Here is a 23534-nt window from a genome sequence, read left to right as displayed (position 1 = left end):
CTAGCATGATCTAATCCATACATTCTGTTATAACTAAATCCTTCAAAACATGAAAACATTGCCAATACTTACATTTCAATAAAGATTGAACCAAAAGGTAAAATTCCTCCCAGGCAAACAATAACTGCAGGCTCCATAAACCTGGAAAATATTAGAATTAATAGTATACTGTTAGTGTGGTTTCATAATATATATAAATCCCAATATAAAAAGGTGATGTTTAATACTTTAACAATCATCCCAGTGGATAAAGACAAACCAATAAAAAGAAAAACCAAAATCCAAAGAGGCATAAAAATGTGAGTGAGATTTCAAATTAGTCATCGTTTGGAGTCACTATTCTTTCCAGCATTAAAGCCTGAGGGAAGGATTTGAGGAACACAAATGGTTGCTACTGCAGAGTAAGAGGCACATTAAGTATTTATTCCTAGTTTACCAATTTTCAGTAACTTCTAAGAACTCTGTAGTTTCTTACAGAAATTCAAAGGGGAAAGGGAGAAAAGAAAAGGAAGTTGAGATCCCTATCTGAAATGATTTTCAGGACTGACCTTCTTGACCTTAATCCACTTTCTTCTTGGCTCTCACTCTTTTCCAACAAATTCAACAATCAAGGTATTGACAGTTTTGCTTTACAGTGGGGCAAAGAAAGACTAAGAAATAAAATGCAAACTTCCTCTCTTCTCCTAGACAACATTCACTGAGTAAAAATCATTGGTCTCTATCTGGAATGCTGTCTCATGTTCTCCTTCCGGCAAGCACGGGCAGTTCTCAAAGCCTTCCCTTTGAATCCAGGAAGATGTGACTTTCCCCCATCCTCCCACTGACTCCTAACATCCCGCCAGCAGAGGAGGAAGGGAGGGAGGGAGGGAGGGAGGGAGGGAGGGAGGGAGGGAGGGAGGGAGGGAGGGAGGGAGGGAGGGAGGGAGGGAGGGAGGGAGGGAGGGAGGGAAGGAGACCTAGCACTCAGATTTCATTCTTACATGATTAAAAAACAATAAGAGAATGGAGCCCCACACCAGCCTCCCTGCACCTAAAAGAGACTGATCTCTGGTATGCAAGGCAGGAGTTGTTCACACCTCTCCTCACTAACCCTACTTCTCAAAGATCTTCTGTGCTTTCTGACTAGGCTTTTCTTTTTACCTTTCTCTCTCCAGTAAGAAGCTGAACATGAGTAATTAATGGGCCCTATAATCCAATACTGATTTAGGAGAAAAGCAGTTTAAAAAGTGAACTGAAAACTCTTCAGTCCAAAGCTTCTTATAGGCACCAATCTAACAAAGAAAAGCACACAATTCCTTAAAGTGGAACATTACTCTCTCTCTTAGACTGGGGGTCATGTAACTGAATGTGTGGGCTGTGAACAATTCAGCAAGAATAAAGGTTTCTGAACAGTCAATGGCCCAAAATTAAAACAAAATCAAACACATCTGAACAGTGTTTCTGACAGTGCTTGCCCATGTTACACTGCAGGACTTCACTGAAGCCTTGGTCCTGAACACTTGCCTGTGTGTGCCTTGATGCCATGCAACACCAAACAATGCTATCTGAGACACAGCTCAGATTCGAGCCTACTATGTAAACGGCAATGTTTACTATCCCTACAAAGTCTGCTGCTTATAGAAACATCATGGTTTAATTACGGAAAACAAAGACTTTTAATATTTTTCCTATTATTATTTCTTAGCAAATAAGTTATCAAATTAGTATATTTTTGGATTATTTTGTGTTCAAATATTTACCACTGGTCTTAATCTTAATTCATTTCTCAACTGATCGACTTAATATGAAAATAAATGGGTCAATATTTAGAATAAAATATCTGATAGGAAAAAGAAATTATCAACAAGTAGTTGGCAGATTTTTCTATAATTCAGAGGGTTTCAGATTTTGCTGGTGATATGGTCTCTGTGTAACTACTGCTCTGTCAACTCTGATGCTGGAAAGTAAAAGAAGCCCTAAGTAGTATGTGAAGACTGGGTATGGCTGTGTTCCAATAAAACTTTATTTACAAAAATAGACAGAAACAACAGTGGTGACACACAGCCTTTAATCCCAGTACTTAGTCTACAGAGCGAATTCCAGGATGGCCAGGGCTACATAGATAAACCCTGTCTAAAAAAAAAACGAAACAAACAAAAAAACCCCCTACAACAAGAGGCAGTAGTCACATTTTATCTGCAGCCTAAAAGACTTCTGAAGCTTTACTTTCCACCTACCTCTACACACTACTGTGTTTATCAAAGTTTTGACAAGTCAACGGCACCAATATTCAGAAAGCAAAATAAAGGGATGGCTTACTATATTCTTTACAATGTAGACTAATGAGAAAATTAAAAAGAACAAATTCTTAAATTTAAAACGTTTTGCATAAACACAAGCTGTTTCTAAAGTTGTACGTACAAAAAAGCCTTAAAAACTTATGCACTGTGACAATAATCAAATAAGCTTTAGCATTCTCTTTACCATTTTTTCTCCGGTATAGGACGAGGCACAGCATTGACACGACAAGGGAAGTTGGGCTGACCTGACAGATTTCGGCCAAGTATTGTACCAACAAGATTTAGAGGAAGAATGACAAAAAAACAGATGCAACAAACGGCCACCTGTAAATTAAATAAAAATGTGTATGGTTACTCAGAGAACAAAAACACTGATAAAAACAACTAAGAGAGAGACTTGAAAATTCAAACACAGCAATCACGGAGAAAAGGTTAAGTTTTGAGGGCTAAACTGATACAAGGAATGCACTACTGGAAACAGGAAAAAATGCTCACAGCAAATCACACACAAATTGAACTCTTCTCTCTGCACCTTTAGCTCCCACACTGCCGCCAATAAAGTATGTTGGAATCTCCTTTCCTGTCAGTGGCATGCTTTTATGTGTCTACCCTTATCTTTCATTATTATGACCAAATTACTTGGTTTTAGTTTACTGAGCATTCCAACCAACGGCTCCTTTATCCAGGTACTGCCAACTCACAGCAGACGCTCTGGGAGCGCTGCAGGCAAGCAGAGCCCTGCCAACAGAGGATGCTATGCGCAAATAAAATATCTCAAATTTTCTCAGGGTTTCAGAGACCAAACTACAGGATTTCTAAAAGACGACATACCAAGGAAAGCTCACTGCTGTTTAGTTTGGCAAAAGACTCCCTAAATAGGACAGTTTTAAGGACAAACTAGAAAAGGGAAAAAAAGGGATGACCTGCATTTAATCCCTGGAACCCACACGGCGACGGAGACAACAGACTTCTTCCTACAAGCTGTCCTCTGAGTTTCACCTCACCTTGGCACATGCATGCCCCTCTCCCCACCATATGCACACTCCTGCACATGCGAGCGCGCACACATACACACACACGCGCACGTACACACACACACACACAAACAGCTGGGTGTGGTGGTTCACACCTTTAATCCCAGCACTCAGAAAGCAGAAATAGGTGAATTTTTGTGAGTTCAAGGCCAGTCTAGTCTTCAGAGAGAGTTCCAGAACAGCCAGGGCTGTGTAAAGAGACTGTCTTGGGGGGTGGGGGAGAATAAAATAAAACAGAAGCACAAAAGATTTCAACATCCATTAAAGATGCATACCAAATAAGCAATCCTCCCCCTACAAAGCCATCCATGTAACTGACAAGTCAACTGAGAAATGAAAGGCAGAACCCACTGCACCCTGACTAGATGGGCTAAAGTTAGGAAGATCGACTACAACAAGTGCTGGCACAGGTACAAAACAACTGGAATTCTTTCTTTTTAAGTTTAATGTGTATGGGTGTTTTGCCTACATGAATGTTTATACACAACTTGGAGAAACTCATTTTGACAGAAAGGGAGAAAGAAATACAAACAACAAACCCAATGAACAAAACCCCATCCTCACCACTAACAACACAACCCAAACAGAAGAAATGCTACTGGACCAATTACTACACATTGGGAGTTTAATGTTATGAAACATTAATTATCCCCCCAATTTCTATTTAGTTTCTTTGAAAACTAACTAAGGTAATAGTTATAAAAGCACTAGGAACTACAAAACATGCTGCCCCCATCACAAAGAATCTCTAGATCTCAAACATCCATCAGACGAGATCCCCTTAGACAGCACCGTCAGCACTCCACAGTGCTCAGACTGACACCTGACATTGTCTCTCACATCTCCTCCAGTGCAGCATGTGCTGCTGCACTGTGACATCCCAATGCTCCGAGCCTCATCACGATGGCTCTGACCACATTTATCTTGTCCACTAGGATGCTGTGTCTACTTATGCTGCTGTGTTCTTCTAGCTTTCTAAAACCTACTCAAATTGGGAAATGATGGTGTTCTAGCCGTTTTGAATAAACGAATTCACACTAGTTCCTATAATTGCTTCCATGCTTTAAAAAATTAATAACCAATTCTAAAACCTGTGCCTCATCAATATAAATCCACCCCATTCTGCAAAGTGAAATCTACTTTCTTCCTTTTCCCCTAAGAAAGGAGATTTGAGTCCAGTTTCACAAATGTCTCTCCTGCCCATATGGTATCTCTGCTCTGCAAGAAAACATGCACATGAATGAGCGGACAGGACAGAAGGAACTGGGAACCCCCACACAATCAATTACATCATCTGGTTTAAACCTCATCCTTCTCCTCAAAGAATGCTCCCTTTCACTTTTCTTGTGTAAAAGTTATTTGATGAAAAAGAATGAAACCATTTGTTGGTTCCAATTCTGATCCATGTCCTAAGGCTTTCTTTTAGAGTATTTTATAAAATGCATTTGTTTACCGTTATTTACTCAAGTCAATTCAGTTAAAGGAGGACTTTTTTGTTTTGCTTTGTTTGTTTTGCTTTTTTTTCTGAGACAGGATTTTTCTGTGTAACAGTCCTGGCTATCCTGAAACTTGCTTTGTAGACCAGGCCTGCCTCTGCCACTCAAACGCTATTAGGAGATGTGGCTTTATTTTAATTAGGTGTGGTCTTGTCACTGCAGGGACAGACTCTGAGGTCTCTTTTGCTCAAGCTTCGATCAGTGTGATACTCAGTCTACTTCCTGTTGCCTGCAAATCAACATGAAGCAGCTTCTTCCCCAGCACCATATCTGCCTGCATGCTGCCATGTCCCACTGTGATGGTAATGGACTGAACCTCTAAACTGTAAGCAAGTCACCCCAATTAAATGTTTTCCTTTATAAGTGTTGCCATGGTCATGGTGTCTCTTCACAACAACAGAAACTCTTACTAAGACATCCATCAATACAAAAACAAAAAAATTACCAAAAACTGTGTGATAAAAAAAACACAGGCAGGGCCTACTAGAAGCGGGTCACTGGGATGTCCTTTGGTGCTATCTCCCTGGTTGGTCACTGGGATGTCCTTTGGTGCTATCTCCCTGGTTGGTCACTGGGATGTCCTTTGGTGCTATCTCCCTGGTTGCTCTATTACTACTTCCTGGCTGCCATAAAGCAAGTATCCTGTTCCATGACAACCTTTTACCATGAAGCTCTGCCTCACCACAGGTCTAGAAATAGTATAGCTGACCATGGAAGGCTCAGAAGTCACCAATGAAAAGAAAGTCTTCCTCCCTTCAGTTGTTTTTCTCAGGTACTGTGATTAACTATGATGGTTACTTTTAATTATCTACTTGAGACAATCTAAAATTAACTGAGAATAAAGTCTCAATGAGGGGTTATCTAGATTAGGGTGGCCTGTGGACGTATCTATAGTGGACTGTCTTGATTTTACTGCTTAAGATGAGAAGACCCATCCACCACAGGTGAAACAAACAATTCCTTAGATAGAGAATTCTTTTTTTGTTTGTTTGATTTTTCCAGAAAGGGTTTCTCTGTGTAACAGCCCTGGCTGTCCTGGAACTCACTTTGTAGATCAGGCTGGCCTCAAACTCAAAGAGATCCACATGTCACTGCCTCTCGAGTGCTGGGATTAAAGCACGCCTGGTGGTAGAGAATTCTTAACTGTACTGAATGTAGGGAAAGAGAGCTAGCACTAGCATGCATGCATTAATTGGCTGCTCTCTGCTTTTGACCTTGGATATAACAGACGAGCAATTTGAAGCTCCTACCTCCTTGGCTTCCCCCACAATGATGGACTGTCACCTGGAACATAAGCCACATAAACCTTTTCTCTTCATTGTTTTTGTCAGGATACTTTATCATAGCAATGGAAAAAAAACCAAGACACTCATAGGACCAAAATCCCTGTGTGTTAATACTTAACTCATTACTGAACAAATTTGCCCAAGAAAAAGATTTAGCCTTCTGCAAATCAATTTAATTTCCAGTATTCTTTCCCAGTGTCTGTAGTATCATTGTTATAACACTCCAACTTTGGGGCAGTTATTGTATCTTGATGGTCTGACTCCAAAGTTCTTAAATGGTCTCTTCCATCTTGTAATATTCTCTTGAAGGACACTAGACTTTACAATGTTACCATAAATTTCTACTAATGTTTATGAAACGTCTCAGGCTGCTTATTGTTCAACAAATTTAATCTAATAATAGGTTTTGTGGTTCTTTGTATAATTAGGTACACAAGAATAGAAGTTAGAATACAAAGACAAACTATCTACTTTGAATTCCACGTCAAGCTAGTCCTGGTAACAGCAATATTTGGACTGAAATCCAGATCCCTGGTAAAATTCTTACTTACTTATTACTTTTAGATAAGAAAGAAGCTTGAAGTCACTAAAGTTAGGTTGGCTGTGAGTTGTGGGAACTTTGTTAAGATGAAGAATTAGCATGAAGGCCCTCTAGAGAAAGAACTCATGTTCATGAACTGGCAGAAAGAGCTAAAACATTAGGAAGAGCACACAGGATGGCCTCTAGACTGATTTTCAAACTAAGCTATTCAGTTAGTAGGGCACCTGGCTTCTCAGACACAGTTCCTATCATCTAGATTGATAGTTCTCAACCTTCATAATGCTGTGACCCTTTAATACAGTTCCTCATATTGTGGTGAACCCCAACCATAAATTATTATGCTGTTATTTCAATTTTACTAATATGAATTGTAATGTAAATATTTGCTATGTAGGGGATCTGATGTTTGACCCCTGTGAAAGGTTTATTAAATTCCCAGGTTGAGTACTGCTTATCTAGATGATCTCCAGGAAAATCATTTCCATGGGGTCTGCACAAATAATCTGTGGGCCCAAGGCTGCACATCAAGCTAACAGCGGAACTTGCCATATAACATATGAGTCTCCAATGTGGTACTGGGTTTAAAGGCATGAAGGGATCATGGAGAGTACCTGAAGTTTGGCACAGTGTGTCAGTGTCAGGGTATCCCTGAAGAAAGCCAAGATGAGGTCATTGGCAAAGGTGCCACCTCATTGCTATGGAAACCCCAGGACTGAAGGAGTCATGGAGAGAAGTTGAGGCTTAGCACCATGTTGCCAGCAAAGGCTACTAGTAAAGCCTCATTATTCAGCACACTGGAGACATTCACCAAAGAAAGTAATCAGCAAGTGTTTGAATGGACCTGCTTAAACCAACAAGACAAGGTATGTCTGTGTGTGGGTGTGTGTGGGTGTACACGTGCGCTGTGAAGGGCAGAGCTTTCCAGCTTGGAGTTGCGTAAGCCCTTTGGAGCCCAGAAATTGTGAGTCCCAGATTCTGGACACTGAGCTACAATATTTGATTTATACTGCTAGATTAGGAGTTTTTCTTTAACCTGGTTGTTCCTACGCCCTGGTTCTCCCACTCTGGAACGTATATAACATGGTTTTGATTTTATGGGAGCCTATAATTAGGAGACTGGGTTTTAAAAGAGACATTGGATTTTTGAAGTGATGAAATTTAAAAGTATACTGCATTTTATATTGTAATAGTAATAAAATCTTGGGGGGAAAAAGAAAAGAGAGATTATGATTTAAAGTGATATGTTTGTCAAAGATGAGAAGAGGTATAATCTCATCATTAGCATCAGTTGTTCACCTGACACACTTAGGAAGAAGGAATCTCAGCTGAAGAACTATAACCATCAGAATGGCCTATAACATACCTGTGGGGCATTTTCTTGACTGTTAGTTGATGTAGGAGTGCCCAGCCCATGTAGGCAGCTGGTCTTGAGATGTATAAAAAGATAGCTGAGCGTGAGCCCAGAAGCAAGGCAGGAAGCAGCCCTCCTCCATGCTAATGCTTTAAACGCCCAGCTCAGATCCTGCTCTGGACCAAGTTGGTTTTGCTCAGTGTTTTATCACAAAAACAAAAAGGGATATTAGAACACGAATTACCTTAATAAAACACTCATGCTTCTTGGTATTCTTTTTCTCTAAAATATATTCATTCATTGGTTCTCTCCTATCTCTAGTAAAACCTATAAAGAAAACTTTTCAATTCACAGCATCAAGAAAATGTAGGGGTCTTAGGTTTAAATTTAATCAATAGTTTCTGGAGCCTAATAAAAACTTTCCAAGACAGGAACTGACTGAAACTTCAGAACCTCAGTAGGAGGAGGCTTTACAGAGGCAACAGGACTTATAGTAGAATGGTTATAAGCATCCTGTTTTGAACTAAAAATTCAAGCAACTCACCATTGTTCCAAAAGGAATGGCTCTAGAAGCATGATAATAAATGGCTATGAAGTTGATGAAGAAGGCAGTGCCACACACCATAGCTGGAATAAGGAATGCTCCAATAAACATCTGCTTTATCCATCTCCTCCCTGAAAGAAAAGGGAAGCTATAAAAAATCTGAGCTACACAGACAAACATGCATTAATGTTAAAAATGTAGTATGTAGTTCCAAATTATTTACTTAAACATTCAATAAAAGGTTACTAAACCTGATATACTAATAATTGTTTCAAAACAGTTATTTTAAAAAAGATCAGTCTAGCTCTTCTTTTGTAGCAGAAGTTTATAAAAGTAGCTGTACTGAAGAAGAGCAATGACCTGTCATATAACACTGATGTCTTTGTTTTGATTCTGCCACAGAACTGCCCTGAGCTTTTGTACATTATTTGTGATGGTTTGGATACTAAGCTAATTGTTTTCTAGTTCTAATTCTGTCAGAGATTTTTCATTTTTGATAGTGGAATTACACCATTCCGAATATTAACATTCCTCCAAAGAAACTCCATTCAGAACTTTCTCTTCTAGTTCATTTCTTTTCCACAGAAAGACTCAAGAGCCCTTCCTTCCCAATGGCCAGCACTGAAATCATCAATGACAGAAGGAGTGACAACTAATTAAAGTCAAAAACCACTGTTTTCTTTTTCTTCCCAAGACAGGGTTTTTCTGTGTTCCTGGCTGTCCTGGAACTCACTCTGTAGACGGGCTAGCTTCAAACTTAGAGATCTACCAGCCTCTGCCTCCCAAGTGCTAGGATTTAAAAGTATGCACCATCCATGGCCCAGACTTGATCTACTGATCTATTATCCACAGCTCTATCCCCACACTGTCCTTTCCTGTACACTGCATTTCTCTGCTCAGTTGCAGACAAATACAAATGCAACTCCTTACCTACTTCTAGTTCCCTCTGTCCCACACATACAATCAGTTGACCAGCCTTCTGTGCTGTGCTTCCTACTGCTCCTCACCTCTGTGGAGACTCTGACCAAAACCCAGGTTATCCCCAGGTTCAGATTGGATCTAGAACAGTGTAGGCTGGGGATAGTGAAAAGATCTGGAGCCCCAGTACAATGCAAACCTGAGACAAATGAAATATTCTCAATTCTCTGAGCTGACCTCTTTATTAACCTCAATTTTTAGGGACTGTTCAAACAAAACTATCAGCACACAGTCTCAAACAGAACACAATCTTTAAATTATACTTTCTCAAATCTGACATTCCTAGGCCTAAATCTATCAATATTTAAGAACAAGTACAGTATAAAGAAGTCTGACAAACTGTCCTTAATTTATAATCAGACAAAAAACAAACTTATATACAGATATAAATCCATTTCCTATTTTACACAAACTTGTTTTCTGTCATAGAGACTGGAACCCAGGTTTAGCCTATCTGGTTTCCAGCAGTGGAAGTTACACTAAGCACCTTGCATCCTTAGGATGTCTTCCTACACAGCAGGACTTCATATCTGGCGGTAGAGTTAGAGTCTGAACATCTAAATCAAATAGGAATCAATGATATGCCTGCAGGTCATCCAAAGAACTGTCTAAAACAAAGATACTGTCCACACTATATCTAGTAAAATCTACAAAATTAGCAATGGTAAACGTGGCCATATAGGGGGATTTTAAATGCTCCTCTGCTCTGATTTCCTACGACCTATAAAAGTTTTCAGGTTTCTGTACTAATCTCGAATTTGTGACAATCTTACTGACTCGGCCTTCAGAGTAGTGGGACTATAGGTATGTGCCACTGTGCCCTGCCCTGTCCTGCTCTGCTCTTAGTAGAACGCTGAACATATACAAACACACAGATATATGCATATACATATAAACATATGTTTGTCTCTCTATATATATACACACACATACATTTATAGACAATACAATACAATATAAGGCAGAATCTCCTAATGCTGCCCATGTTTAGATAGGCTGGAAAAAAAATTACAGTAGGCTGTCTCTATACTTGAGGTCTTTCAAAAACCTTTCAGTTCTAAGTGAAAATGTGCGTATTTATCAGTGTAAGAACCTTTCTGACCCTATGCTATTACAGGAAGAGTAAAAAATCTTCAAAACGTCACCACAGAAAGAAGCACCACCATGTATCACCCTCATTGTTGGGGGTTAGTAACAGCAGAGCAAAGAGGGTATTTAAGATGAAATCCTTTCACCTGAGACAACGACACAGAATAAATCTTTATGAGGAGTCCTTTGATGAATACTGGAAGAGACACTAGTACCCTAATATCCTACCATCATCTGCGAGCTTTATTCATAGTCATTAAGTATCCAGAAAACAAACTCCTATAGTTACCCATAAATAGTAACTTTATGATGAATAAATATAAAGGCAGGCTCACCAGAAGCACATTTAGGGAGCTAAGTACCTCAAAGAAACATAACATCAGTAATTTAGGTGTACTCTTGTACGTGTTCTTTTGGTGCTAACTTCACAATGAAAATTATTAATTATTCACAGTTTCAGGAAATAAAACACAAAGGTTCCATAAAAACAAAATAGAAAACATAATAGATTTGATAAATTGTGATTGTTTGATATATTGTGATTGATATGCACAATATAACAAGGGCCTTTACTATTTGTACAACCTGTACTGCCCATTTTAAATTTCAAATACTCAAATACTTCTCAGCAGAAGGATACCATCAATAATTAAAGATTCAAGAGTGCTAACTCCTAAGTTACCTCCTTGTCGAGCATACAGACTTCCTCCAAAATACCCATTCACTGGAGACGTAGCAGCATAGACAAATATGGCTGTACTGAGCATCGATCCCCTCCTGAAAAGGCATAAAAACAAGCATGACAAATTAAAACAAAACAAAACGAAGACATGGAGTATGTCCCCTTAGCATTACTTTAGTATCAAAGATCTATTTAGTAGAAGAGAAAAACATCCTATCATGGATTACAAAAAAACTATAAAATATTCCCAGTCAAAGGTAACTTCAATGGTACGAAGTTATATCTAGTCTACAGCTGAATTTGCAATACCGTCTAAATAAACACTTCTCATTTCTTTGGCACCAATGACAAGCTGGCGCTAAAGTTCTACTTATAACTCTATACAGCAATTCCATCACATGGGACAGGATATACTCTGTTAAAAAAAAAGATATCAGAATATTTCTTTTCTATAACTGGTTCAACACTAAGGTTTCTGTCTGCTACCAAAAATAATATTCAAATATGATAATTTATATTAAATGCTACTATTTTAAGTGACACAACAACATGCCTAGACTTATTTTATCTAGGTTCATTTATTCTGTAAAGGATGATTTTTAAAAAATATTTACTGGTCTACAAGGCAGCTTTATGTCAGATGGACAATCTCTAGCCTCTTCCCAATAATGATATCTAGAGAATTAAATCAACCTTCATGTTGAGTGCAACTATAAAAAACTATTTCTAAAATGCCTAGTTGAAAAGAGATATTAAAATAAATGACAGTATAATTTGCTATAAAGTAGAAATATTTACTATTTATTAACATCCTACAGATTACAGCCCACTGGTTTGCACTATGTAGCATCTTTACAGTGGCTACGGAAGTAGACGAATATGCGCAGTGCACCTCAACAGTGCAAACACTGCCGTGCTCATCTCCAGCCACATCCAACTTGACCCAAGTGTAAAGATCTGACAGTCTCAAAAAGATCACAGATCTCCAAACTAATCAGTTTAAAAAACAAACCAACCAACCTGTTTTTGGTTTTGTTTTGGGATTTTTTTGACACAAGGTTTCTCTGTGTAACAGCCCTGGCTGTCCTGGAACTAGCTCTTGTAGACCAGGCTGGTCTCGAACTCAGAGATCAGCCTACCTCTGCCTCCTAAGTGCTGGGATTAAAGGCGTGCGCCACCACCGCTCATGAACCCAAATATCATACATGCTAATTTACTCCTTCTGCACAAAGATTAACAAATATGACCCATTCTCTTTATAAATGTATTTGTCTACAGATATAGCTCGAAATACAAAGAAAATAGAAAGAGCTGGTTTTAGTGTAAGATAAACCTAACACTAGGCAGAAGTTCTTAGTATCAACAGAAAGAGCTCAAAAAACTGGTCCAGAGTATAAAATGACTTTCCAGGTTAAGTCTGCAGTCTCCACTTAGGATAGTTTTAGCATTCAGAGCTATCTTTTGTTTCTTTGTTTAAAAATACAAACATTTACCCCCACCCTCCGACTAAGCCACTTTCATTTACAATGAGGAGTCCCCAGTGACAGCCATTCTCAAGACAGGAAGGAGGCTGAAGAGCTGCCTTACCATCCCCACTGAGACAGCACAGGAAGTAGGATGAGCAGGCTCTCCAGAGCTAGCACCACACATCAACCGGCACCACGGTGCCACCGTTCTTCCACCTACACCTTCCAAATGTTTCTCCTTTGATTGTCACAGTGACCACACAGGCAAAGTAATCTTCCCCCTTACATTAGCTGCTCCTCATCCTGAAGAGCATCACATCACTGGAGTGGCTCACACCAACCCCACATGCAGATGTGCCGCTCTTCTCACCATTTCACATGGCTATGCCACCATTTTCATTGCCATAACATGAAACTAAAAACTCTGAAATTCGATGAAAACCACTTTATCACCCTTTAGTAGCAGTGTGTAATTCAGTCAAAGCCCTTCACCTCTCTGAGCTCTACTTTCCTACCCATAGGACAGACATGTAACATACAGGGTTGATATGCACACTGAAGGTGCAAATGTGCACACAGTAAAAACATGGGACCCTGACTTCTCCATCATAACAATCCTGATAGCTTTGCCACTTTTAAATAACTACATACACATTGAGTAAACACAACACCTACTTTTCATAATAACAGGCAGAATGTTGAATGGCCTGCCCTTAACACCACCTATTAAAGAACTGAAGGACATTAAATCAGAAGAGTCTGCATTAACAAGAGCTGCTAAATTCTAACACTAATTTTCAAAAGAAAACGACAGCAAAAATTTGGACTAGCAAAGCAAAAACTGGAATGCTAGAAAAGTTAGTTTTTAATCACAACACTAATATAATAATAATGGGGTTAACATCAACTCAGGAGTGATGAGCTTGAAACAGCACTTAACATAAAGCATGACTGCCTGGCAGATTTGTGTTTGTTTTGCTTTGGTTTTTTCTACATAGGATTATTCTGTGTAGTTCTAGCTGTCCTGGAGCTCACTCAATAGACTAGGCTTGCCTTGAACTCACAGAGATCCAACTGCCTCTGTTTCCTTTTCTCAAGGAACTATGCAGCAGAGGAACAGAAATTTAGTATACGGTTAAATTAAAAACCATTTTTATTATTATTGTGTACGTGTGATCTGTGCCTGAGTGTGGACATGCACATTATAACATGTATTTGGAAGACAGATGGCAACTTTCTCAAGTCAGCCCTCTCCTTCCACAGTGAGAGCAAACTAAGGCCATTCAGGGGTGTTTACAGCTATTTTATGTTCACAATTAAAAAGCCATTCTTTCAGCAGCACAAATTTATTTTTTGCCATGAAATACTATACACATATAAGAAAGAATGTACTATGAAATGAAATGTAACGAGTCATTCTAACAGAGGAATTCACAGGCTGCTGTCTGATGCCTGGATTATAATGAATATACAGACACCCCAGTGCATTTGTCTGTACATGCTGGGGTTCTCTGACAACAAGGTGATAGGACCACACTCAACAGAGGCCTGAGCTTGCTCAGCAGGTAAAGGTCAATGCAAAGGTAAATTGGTAAAGCTGCTTGCTGCCAAGCCTAACAGTCTAAGTTCAAGCCTGGGAACACATGGTGGGAGCAGAGAACGAACTCCTAAAAGAGTCCTCTGACCTCCACATTTGTGCTGAGGCATGCACATGCCTATACACACACACACTTGAGCACACAAACACACATATACAAACAAACAAAATGATTTAAGAAATGTTGGCAAACAGCGTTGCTAATAAAAAATAGACCCAAAACCATGCCAAGAAAGCATACTGACTTAGGACTCTAAAAAATAAAACAATACTGTAAAGTGCTTTGTTTTACTTTTGTAGAGGTCTCAGTCTGAGTATAAATGTGAAGTACTAATTTGGTGACTGAAATTAGAAAGATCCAGTTGAATCTAAAAAAGTGCCTGTTTCCATTTTCAAACAGCTCTGGACTGAAAGTAGCTCTGTCTCTCTAAGGACATAACCAGTATAACTTGGAATGGTCAGCAATGCTGGAAAGTTTAAGCATGTATAGGGAAACATGATTCAAAATATTTAAGAGTTAAAGGTTAAGATCTGTCTGCAATAATAGCATGGACAGTATTACTAAAATAAGCAAATATTTAATAATGACTGACTTAATAGATTACAATGACTAAAAACATTATTTACAACAACAAAAAGTGATAAAGTACAAGCACTTACTCTGTATATAAATCCTCTATCATGGCAACAATAATAACAATGAGAGACACAGCAAATATCTGACATCCAGAACCAATGAGAGAAGAAAATATCAGAGGGTGACTTGATGGTCTAAACACATCTCCATGCACCTGCTTCCATCCATATTCATCTCCTAGGTCTCTGTCCTGTATGTAAGACATATAAATATGTATAAAAAAATCAACCCATTCAGAATCAAATTGAAACACAGTAGATAGGAAAGAAATACAGTTGTAAGCTCCCTTCTTCCACACTTACATCTTTCTAAGAGTTCAAAATACTGAGGACTAATGTGTGTGCTGTGAATACATTTTATCACCATTGGATAATAAAGAAGCTTCTTTGGCCTATGGCAGGGCAGAATATAGTCAGGCGGGAAATCTGAACAGAGCTATACAGAGAGAATAGGTGGAGTAAAAGAGATGCCATGTAGCTGCCAAAGGAGAAAGACACCAGTACCTTACTGGTAGGACACAGACTCGTGGTGATACACAGCATAAAAGAAGTAACTTATTTTAAGATATAAGAGCTAGCCAATAAGAAGCCTGAGCTAATAGGCCAAACAGTGTTGTAATTAACATAGTTTCTGTGTGATTATTCGGGTCTGGGCAGCTGGGAAACCAACACACAGTCTTCATTTACAGAAGACAGACATTTACATATCAAAATGAAAGTAACTCCTCTCCTAATAACTCAGAATGTTATGTTTACTGTATTGAGATTCATGAAGATAAAAGTGGGGGAGAAAAAAGGCTGGGAAGCAAAATAAACAACTTGGAAGAGTTAGGGTCTCTCCTAGTACTGCTTCACTCTCAGGCCCCAGTCTTCCACTCACACAGTGACTAAGGTTCACCACCATCAATGGCCAAGCAGACAAGAAAAGAGAAGTATACTTATACTAGTACTTGCCCTAAAAACATAGAAATGCCCTTTGTACCCCAAGGTGAATATTGGATATGGATATAGTCATCTACATCTTTAAAAATAAAATCTTTATTTACATTCAGCCTAAAAAACACCCAAAGATCCTTAAATAATTTCTGACACAAAATTTCTTAAGGAAAATAAAAGGAATTTTTTTACCATTATAATAATATGCTTAGGATGTTAAAATTTGATATTTTAAACTGCTTCTCAAACCTATTTAATTAAGTTCACCTAGGTATTAGTATTCTATGGAACATATTACTGTCCTATAAATTAAAAAAAAATTAAGGATAAATCTCTTTCAAATCATTAAACTTAATGTATGTTAATCCTTCCACCCACCCCTTAATTCAACACTTAACAATATTTTTAAAATATATATAGCCTACATCTCCCTAAGTGATTCTGAAATCAGAAGCTATAATCTATAAACTAAAGTTTGTTTCCTAAGTATGATATATGGCACCACACTTATTTGGTGACAAAAATCTGGCTGGAGAACACAAGTTTATTTGTCTCGCTTAGGGGAACATTTAAGTTCTACTGAAAGAGAAAAAAAAACTATTTGAATAGAGCATGACTCTAGATCTCACAGAGAACATTATTATCATTGTTTTTAAACTTTGCAATGCTAGGATTAAACCCAACACTAGGTAAGAACTTTCCCACTGAGCCACAACCCCAGAAAAGTAAAACCTGGCTCAATCTCCTGGGCTCAAGCAATCCTCTTGCCTCAGTCTCCGGGCTGGATATCTGGAACTACAGACATCTGCTATTGCACCTGGTTTTATACACCTGCCCTTACTAACTTAGATTAGAAATTGTAAACTATATACCAGCACTGGAAATACAACAGCTGGCTGGAGAGATGGCTCAGTAGGTAAAGTCCGGCCACCTAAGTTCAACTCCTGGAACCCATGTAAAGGCGGAAGGAGAGAACTGACTCCATCAAGTTGTCCTCTGACCTCATCATACATGTTCCTAGCATGCATGCCCACACACACCATACACATAGACAATACTAATAAATCATTTTTAAACTTTTTTTTTTTTTTTTTCCGAGACAGGGTTTCTCTGTGGTTTTGGAGCCTGTCCTGGAACTAGCTCTTGTAGACCAGGCTGGTCTCGAACTCACAGAGATCCGCCTGCCTCTGCCTCCCAAGTGCTGGGATTAAAGGCGTGCGCCACCACCACCCGGCTCATTTTTAAACTTTAATAAATATAATAAACAGTCTGGAGAAATGGGTCAGCAGTTAAAAGCACACTGCTCTTCAAGAGGACCCAGGTTCAATTCTCAGTGTCCACATCAGGTGGCCTGCAAACACCTGAAACTCCAGCTCCAGGGGGAATCAATACCTCTAACCTGTCCAAGCACCAGTATAACACACACACACACCCCTAAAATAAAATTTAGTAGTATGAAAAATAGCTCTCAATAACTATAAAATAGAATGTGTACTCACCATGTCATCCATTTCTTCTTCTTTACTGTATCGGGCATAATCTTTTCTTAAAGTTCTCATTAAAATCATTGAAACTAAACCCACTAAGAAAATCACCATCATGAAGGAATTGAAAATTGAAAACCAGTGAATCTAAAATAAAAGAAAATAAAGTGTTACCAGTGTGAAATATCAGTTAAAAAAATTCATGTTTCATGTCAACTGTATGTTAATGGGAGAAAAACAGCATTCTTATATCTTTTATTAAAAAAAAAAACTTCAGAGACAATTGGGTAGGTGTTCAGCATGACAAAGAGCTAGCCTTCCTTACAACCAACTTCCATGAAGCATGCCATCATCTTCACAGACTTTTCAAGTCAGACTTACCAAACCACTTAACTATTATTTAGCCATAGAGCATATACAAATCAACTTTACATGGAAAGCACATGGGCAATGAAGGCTTTAACTTAAGTCCTGCAAACTGTGCTCTGTGCGGTGTAGCGATGATGGATGTACGGAACAGCATGTGCTGGCAGGACAGCAGGTAATGTGTGTGCTCATCTCCTAACTGACCAAAACCCGAAAACCTTACAAGGCCGCTGCCCCCACCATCACTACCATTCCTATGGACACAGGTTTCCTTCCTTCCTGAGGATCTGCTTCACCTGCTTCCAGTTAGTCCCGCCCGATCACCCTCGCACTCAGCTCTCTCCCCAGTAGTCACTCCCAGTGGCTTCCAGAACAGTAAGTGTTCCTTAACTCCTCAATGTTCTCAAGGCTCTTGCCTTTGACATCATTTGTACATTTGTCACAAAAACATGTCCAGAGTATGGCCTACAGTAACAAAGAACTACTTTATCGCCAAAGACATCTTAGAACTCAGTACATCTGACCTGAATTAAGTCTGTAGATCTGCACACTTATTCTGTTATTTCTATTTTACCCTCCCAAAGGTCCTTTTGTGTATTTCTGAATTTTGTCTCCTCTTCAAGTTTCCAATGCCATGTTTTCTCTTGTTATCTAGCATCCAGTATAAAACAACCTTCCAAGATGTATCCTCCTAGAAGTGTGTTGCTCCGTTTTTACTGTTCCTACTGGGCAATAGATCTCATTCCCACTAAGGCGTTTCCCTGCCTGTGCACCCCCCGCCGCACCAGCACTGCCTTCTTCCAGCATCAGCAATCTCCCTGTACAATGACGACAGCTTTCACTCAGGCCAATGTGCTAAGGATGTGCACCAAGGTGAAGAACAGTCTTGGCTCTGTAACCCTCCCTGAGCTTCAGGGACAGGACAACTCTATGGCTCTTCCTGAAGAGCAGATGGCCAACTGCCTCTGCCTCACACAAGAACCAGCCTTCCTTCCTTCTCTCTCCACTAACTTACCTACTGAGCGCCTACTAGAATTATAAATAAAACAATGAATGCTTATTTTGGAAACTTTGCAAAAAAGGTACTATTTATCAAAAAAGTACAACTGAAAATTTGTACAAAAGCAGTCTGTAATTTGTCTCCATTTCCATTCCTGGAATCACTACAAGGTTTAAACAAGTAACAAGAAAGCAGAGTAGTGTGCAGCACATCACAAACTGAGCTGGGATTCGTCATCTCTTACAGTACATACCTCATTCTTTGACCCAAACCTAACCAACACTTTCCAAACAGGACACATTTCTTCCTCACTTCTTCACAATTTGATCCACCTCCTAAGGCCTGCAATGAATTTCTGATATTTTTTACATTTATTAATTTTGTATGTATGTGTGTACGGGTCAGAGGACAACATGTGAAAGTTCTCACATTCCGTGTGGGCTCCAGAGATTGAGCTGAAGTCACTTTTACCACTGAGCCAGCTCACTGGCCACTGCAATGAACTTTAAATTGATTTAGAAGTTGGGTGATCTGCCCCCTCTCCTTATCTCTCTGCCAATTCTAACCTCTGCTGACACTCTACTATTCCAATGCACTAACTGCTGCTTATTTTTCACCTTTCCACTCTGTTCACCCTTGGCCAACTTTTCCAAAGGCTCCAGATCTTGGCAATCAACCATGACTCTAGGCTCACAAACGTTTAACCAGCTTTCTGATGATAATGTTGGCAACACCTTCAGCCCTCACCTGCTCAAATCTCCAGCCTTCAAACACTTTCACTAACTACCATCACTTCCACTTAAATGTCTTTGTGGAATTCCAGGTTGGGACTACCCTTAGGAAATCCATAATCTTCCCTCAACATACCCCACTCATTTCTTATTCTCTAGCTGCTATTAATGGAACTAATATTTAGCTTTGAAAATTTAGAACTATGTTTGCACCTTCCTTCTCTTAATTCTTCATAAGTGATAAGTTATTAAACTTAAAAGAAGATTTTAGTTTTAATTGTGTATCTGTAGCAGTGTATGGATATGCGCATACACATATGGATGCCTGCGGAAGCCAGAAGAGGAATCCTCCGGAGCTGGAGTAACAGGCAGTGGTGAACTGTCAGACATGGGTGTTGGAAACTGAACTCATGTGCTCTGCAAAAGTAGTAAGTGTTCTTAATTTCTGATCATCTCTCCAGCCCTAATTATTAAACTTCTGTTTTCCTTCAAAAGGTATTCCTTCCTCTGCATTCCCATGGTATCATCTCACAATTTAACAAGACTAATTTCTGCTTAGCCTTTTGTTGCTGTTTAATCTCTCTCCTTCTTTCCAATGTATGCTGTACAAGGTTCTCAAGCAAATCTTTCTACAATGTAATGTTCACTATCACTACTGTTCTAAAACTTACAGAGCTCAATTTCCTCATGTCCATGGCTTTCCACATCTTCAATGCCAGCCTTCCTTAAAGTTCCATCCCCACTCAGTGACCAAGCACAGCATACTGACTTTCATCCTATTTTCCATACACTGTCTTCTCACATGTGATTTATATTCCTTTGTAAATCCTCCCTAGTCTTCAAGGTCCAAGTCAGACAGGGCCCTCTCCACCACAGAGCCTTTCACTTGCAGACTGCAGTTATTCATAGGAATTCTGCTCAGAGCTCCATGAGTCCCAGGAAAGCTTAACACAAAGCTGTATTGGCCTACACAAGGAGGGTAGATTTTTACTCAGGCTAATATACTAAGGAAGGGCATGAATGGGAAGGGCGATTTTGATTCTGCCACTCATACTGGGACTCTGTGCTTCCCCTCCAACAACTTACTCACTGAGCACCCATTCGAATTATAAATGGAACAATTAATATACTACACCCTGAAACGTTTGTTCCCGATATGCCATGTGAATGCGTCATAAAGGCATCACCAAGGATTTCAAAAAGCAGTTTAAAATGAAATGGCAGATGTCTCCAAAGATGGGATTTTTGTTTCCACTTAAGAAATTAACCCAGAAAGGGTCAATAGAAGGGGGAAAATATGTATGACACAAATCTTTAGCCAACTATCCAAGGTTGCAAAGAGAAAAACTTTATATACAGTTAATAATAAGAAAGGTATGCCTTAAATGTTAAAATTTCCCACATGAATGGAGCTAAAAATTATTGCGTAAAATAAAGCAGAGAAAGACAAGAACCACATTATCTCATTTGTATGTTGGATGCACAAGTGCTCTCACTGAAGCTGACAGCAAACAACGGGTACCAAGAGGCTGAAAACAACAGGAGGGGTGGACAGGTTGGGTCAAAGTCACCAAGAAGGTGGGAAGGATGCAATGTTCTGGTGTGTTATCTGCACACAAGGTGTTTTTCTTTTGTAGGTATTATAGGTGAAATTATGTACAAGGTTTCTTTTATAGGTATCTTCTTTTGTAGATAGATGACAATGTACAATACATTTCAAAAGTGATTTTGAATGTTCTTTTTAAAAAACTTTTATTACATTTATTTGTTTATCTGGTGTGTGGTCAGTTCTCTTCTTCTACCATGTGGACCCCAGGGACTGAATGCAGGTCAATAGATTTGACCTACTAAACCATCTCAATGGCCCCTTATGTTTCCATAATGAAGAAATGATAAATATTTGAATTTGAGGAGATGTTTAATTTGGCTTAAACAGTGCATTTTATACATACATATATATGAATCAGATATTACCTCATAAATATATATAACTTGCGTGTTTTATGTATCAGTTAAAATATAAATTTAAAAGTATTAAAGTCTCTAATGAGGTTCTCTGGTATTTTTTAATCTAAAAAATACAATCTAAGGTATAAACTTTAAACCAATCCTACATTAATATACTATCAACAATCTGAAACTTCTAACATTCCTTTGGCACTACTCTAAAAACTATACCATGTGGTATACTCTTGAGACATTTACACTGGGAAATAGTTATTAAAATAATAAAGCATCACTGATAAGCCTTTTGGCTATGATTAAGTATAAAACTAATAAAGCAAACAGATATTGGCGATTACTGACTCTACCAACTGCTGCACTCCAGTGCCCCCTAGTGTTGCTAATCCTAAGTGTCACCTTCTGTTTATTGCTAAATTTTTAGACCATAACTGGAGACAAGTGACACTATCAACTGTACTGCCTTGAACTGAGCTTGAGTTCCAGCCAAACTCCGACCTAGATGCTTCAGGCAACTGAATGTCTGGATGCAGAATGAGGGCTATGGGAAACATTTATTCCCTTTCTTGATGTTCCATTTGGAAGGATTTCTACTGGAAAAACCTGCACTGTTCCCTCATCCCTCCTTTCCAAGAGATGCTCCTTTCTGCTGCTGCTCTCCACAGGTGCCCACGTAGGGAAGTCTGCCAATAATAGTTCACCATCAACAGGTAAGGTCTGTCTAATTCTTAGTTTCAGTACTAAGACACCCATCTGACCATGTATGGTATGAACCACTTTTTCAATATCAACATCATTGCAATTAAGGTGCTGTATCTGGCTTCCACATACTGTGCTTTTCCCTGTGTATCTCTTAACTGGTTTAGACTATAGTATCACGCCAGTTGTTTTTATTATTCCTCTAAATTTACATCTGAAATCACCAGTAGTTATTTCTAGAAATCCACAGTTCTTGGCATAATGATCCACATAGGCAGATGCTCAATGTGGAACTGATTTGCACACAAAGCTCTATCTTAAAGTACAAACACCTACCCTATGTTGAAAAAAAGATGGATCAAGATATTTGTCGAATCGATCTTCAAATTTTACATCTGATTTTTTCCATTTTACCTGAAAAAAAAAATCCCACTTGAAAATTAGGGCCAATAAATAATTAACAATCTAATGAAAAAACTCATATAAAATTCAGAAATACTGACAAACATAGAATTAAAATGGTGAGAAAAATACTGACAGTACCAGAAGTTTTCTTTTTAATTTTATTACTTTATGTGTATGGGTCTGTGTCTGTGCACTACATGTGTGCACTGTGAACAGAGGCCTGAAGAGGGTACTGGATCCCCTGGAACTAGAGTGAAGATGTTGTGAGCTGCCCTGTAGCTGCTGGGGATTTAACCTAGGTCCTAACCCGAGTCATCTCCCCAGCCCCAGTGAGAAGTTTAAACAAGTACAATATTACGTCTTTCCTTAGAGGGATCATTTCACCTCTCAGGGACTAACTACTGTTGACTGACATACTATCTGATATATGTGCCAACTCATCTTACAAGTGTTTAAACCAACTGAAGTAAGAATAAATATTTTGTCTTTAAATTGTGGTTTATGGCATTTATTAAATTTCTTTGTACAGTTATGATGTGGGACTCCCCTCTATATGCTGTGAATACCAACGGTTAATAAAGAAACTGTCTTGGGCCTGCACAGGGAATAGGTAGGTGGGGGAAACTAAACTGAATGCTGGGAAAAAGGAGGAGTTAGGGAGAAGCCATGTAGCCCCATAGGAGACAGTTAGCCAGTAAGCCACAGCCACGTGGCAATACACAGATTAATAGAAATGGGTTAAATTAATATGTAAGAGTTAGCCAATAAGAAGCTAGAACTAATTGGGCCAAGAAGTAATTTAATTAATACAGTTTCTGTGTGATTATTTTGGGGCTGGGAACAAAACAAGGGGCCTCCGCCAATACAGTTATATAACAATTATTTATATTTGGTACATGTAGACAAAAAGAATTTCCAAAACTGCCTATAAGCAAAGGGATTATGACCAGGAAATAATTTTCTTCCATCATT

General features: G+C 38.9%; 1 protein-coding gene across 1 annotated transcript in view; it reads right to left on the bottom strand.

Annotated features, from left to right (window-relative positions):
• Tm9sf3 (transmembrane 9 superfamily member 3) overlaps positions 1–23534 on the bottom strand; it is a 51007-nt gene that overhangs the window by 6664 nt on the left and 20809 nt on the right. The window contains exons 5-11 of the mRNA XM_057778154.1: positions 22494–22571; positions 17415–17546; positions 15004–15170; positions 11281–11375; positions 8532–8662; positions 2464–2603; positions 73–141 (exon numbers count right to left, since the gene is read on the bottom strand). Of these exons, the coding sequence (XP_057634137.1) occupies positions 73–141; positions 2464–2603; positions 8532–8662; positions 11281–11375; positions 15004–15170; positions 17415–17546; positions 22494–22571 (812 nt within the window). The remainder of the gene's footprint in view (positions 1–72; positions 142–2463; positions 2604–8531; positions 8663–11280; positions 11376–15003; positions 15171–17414; positions 17547–22493; positions 22572–23534) is intronic.

This window comes from Chionomys nivalis, chromosome 8 (genome assembly GCF_950005125.1).
Source record: "Chionomys nivalis chromosome 8, mChiNiv1.1, whole genome shotgun sequence".
In the NCBI taxonomy this organism is placed as follows: Eukaryota; Metazoa; Chordata; class Mammalia; order Rodentia; family Cricetidae; genus Chionomys; species Chionomys nivalis.
Note: the sequence above shows the minus strand (reverse complement) of the source record. Positions and strands in the feature narration are given on the sequence as shown.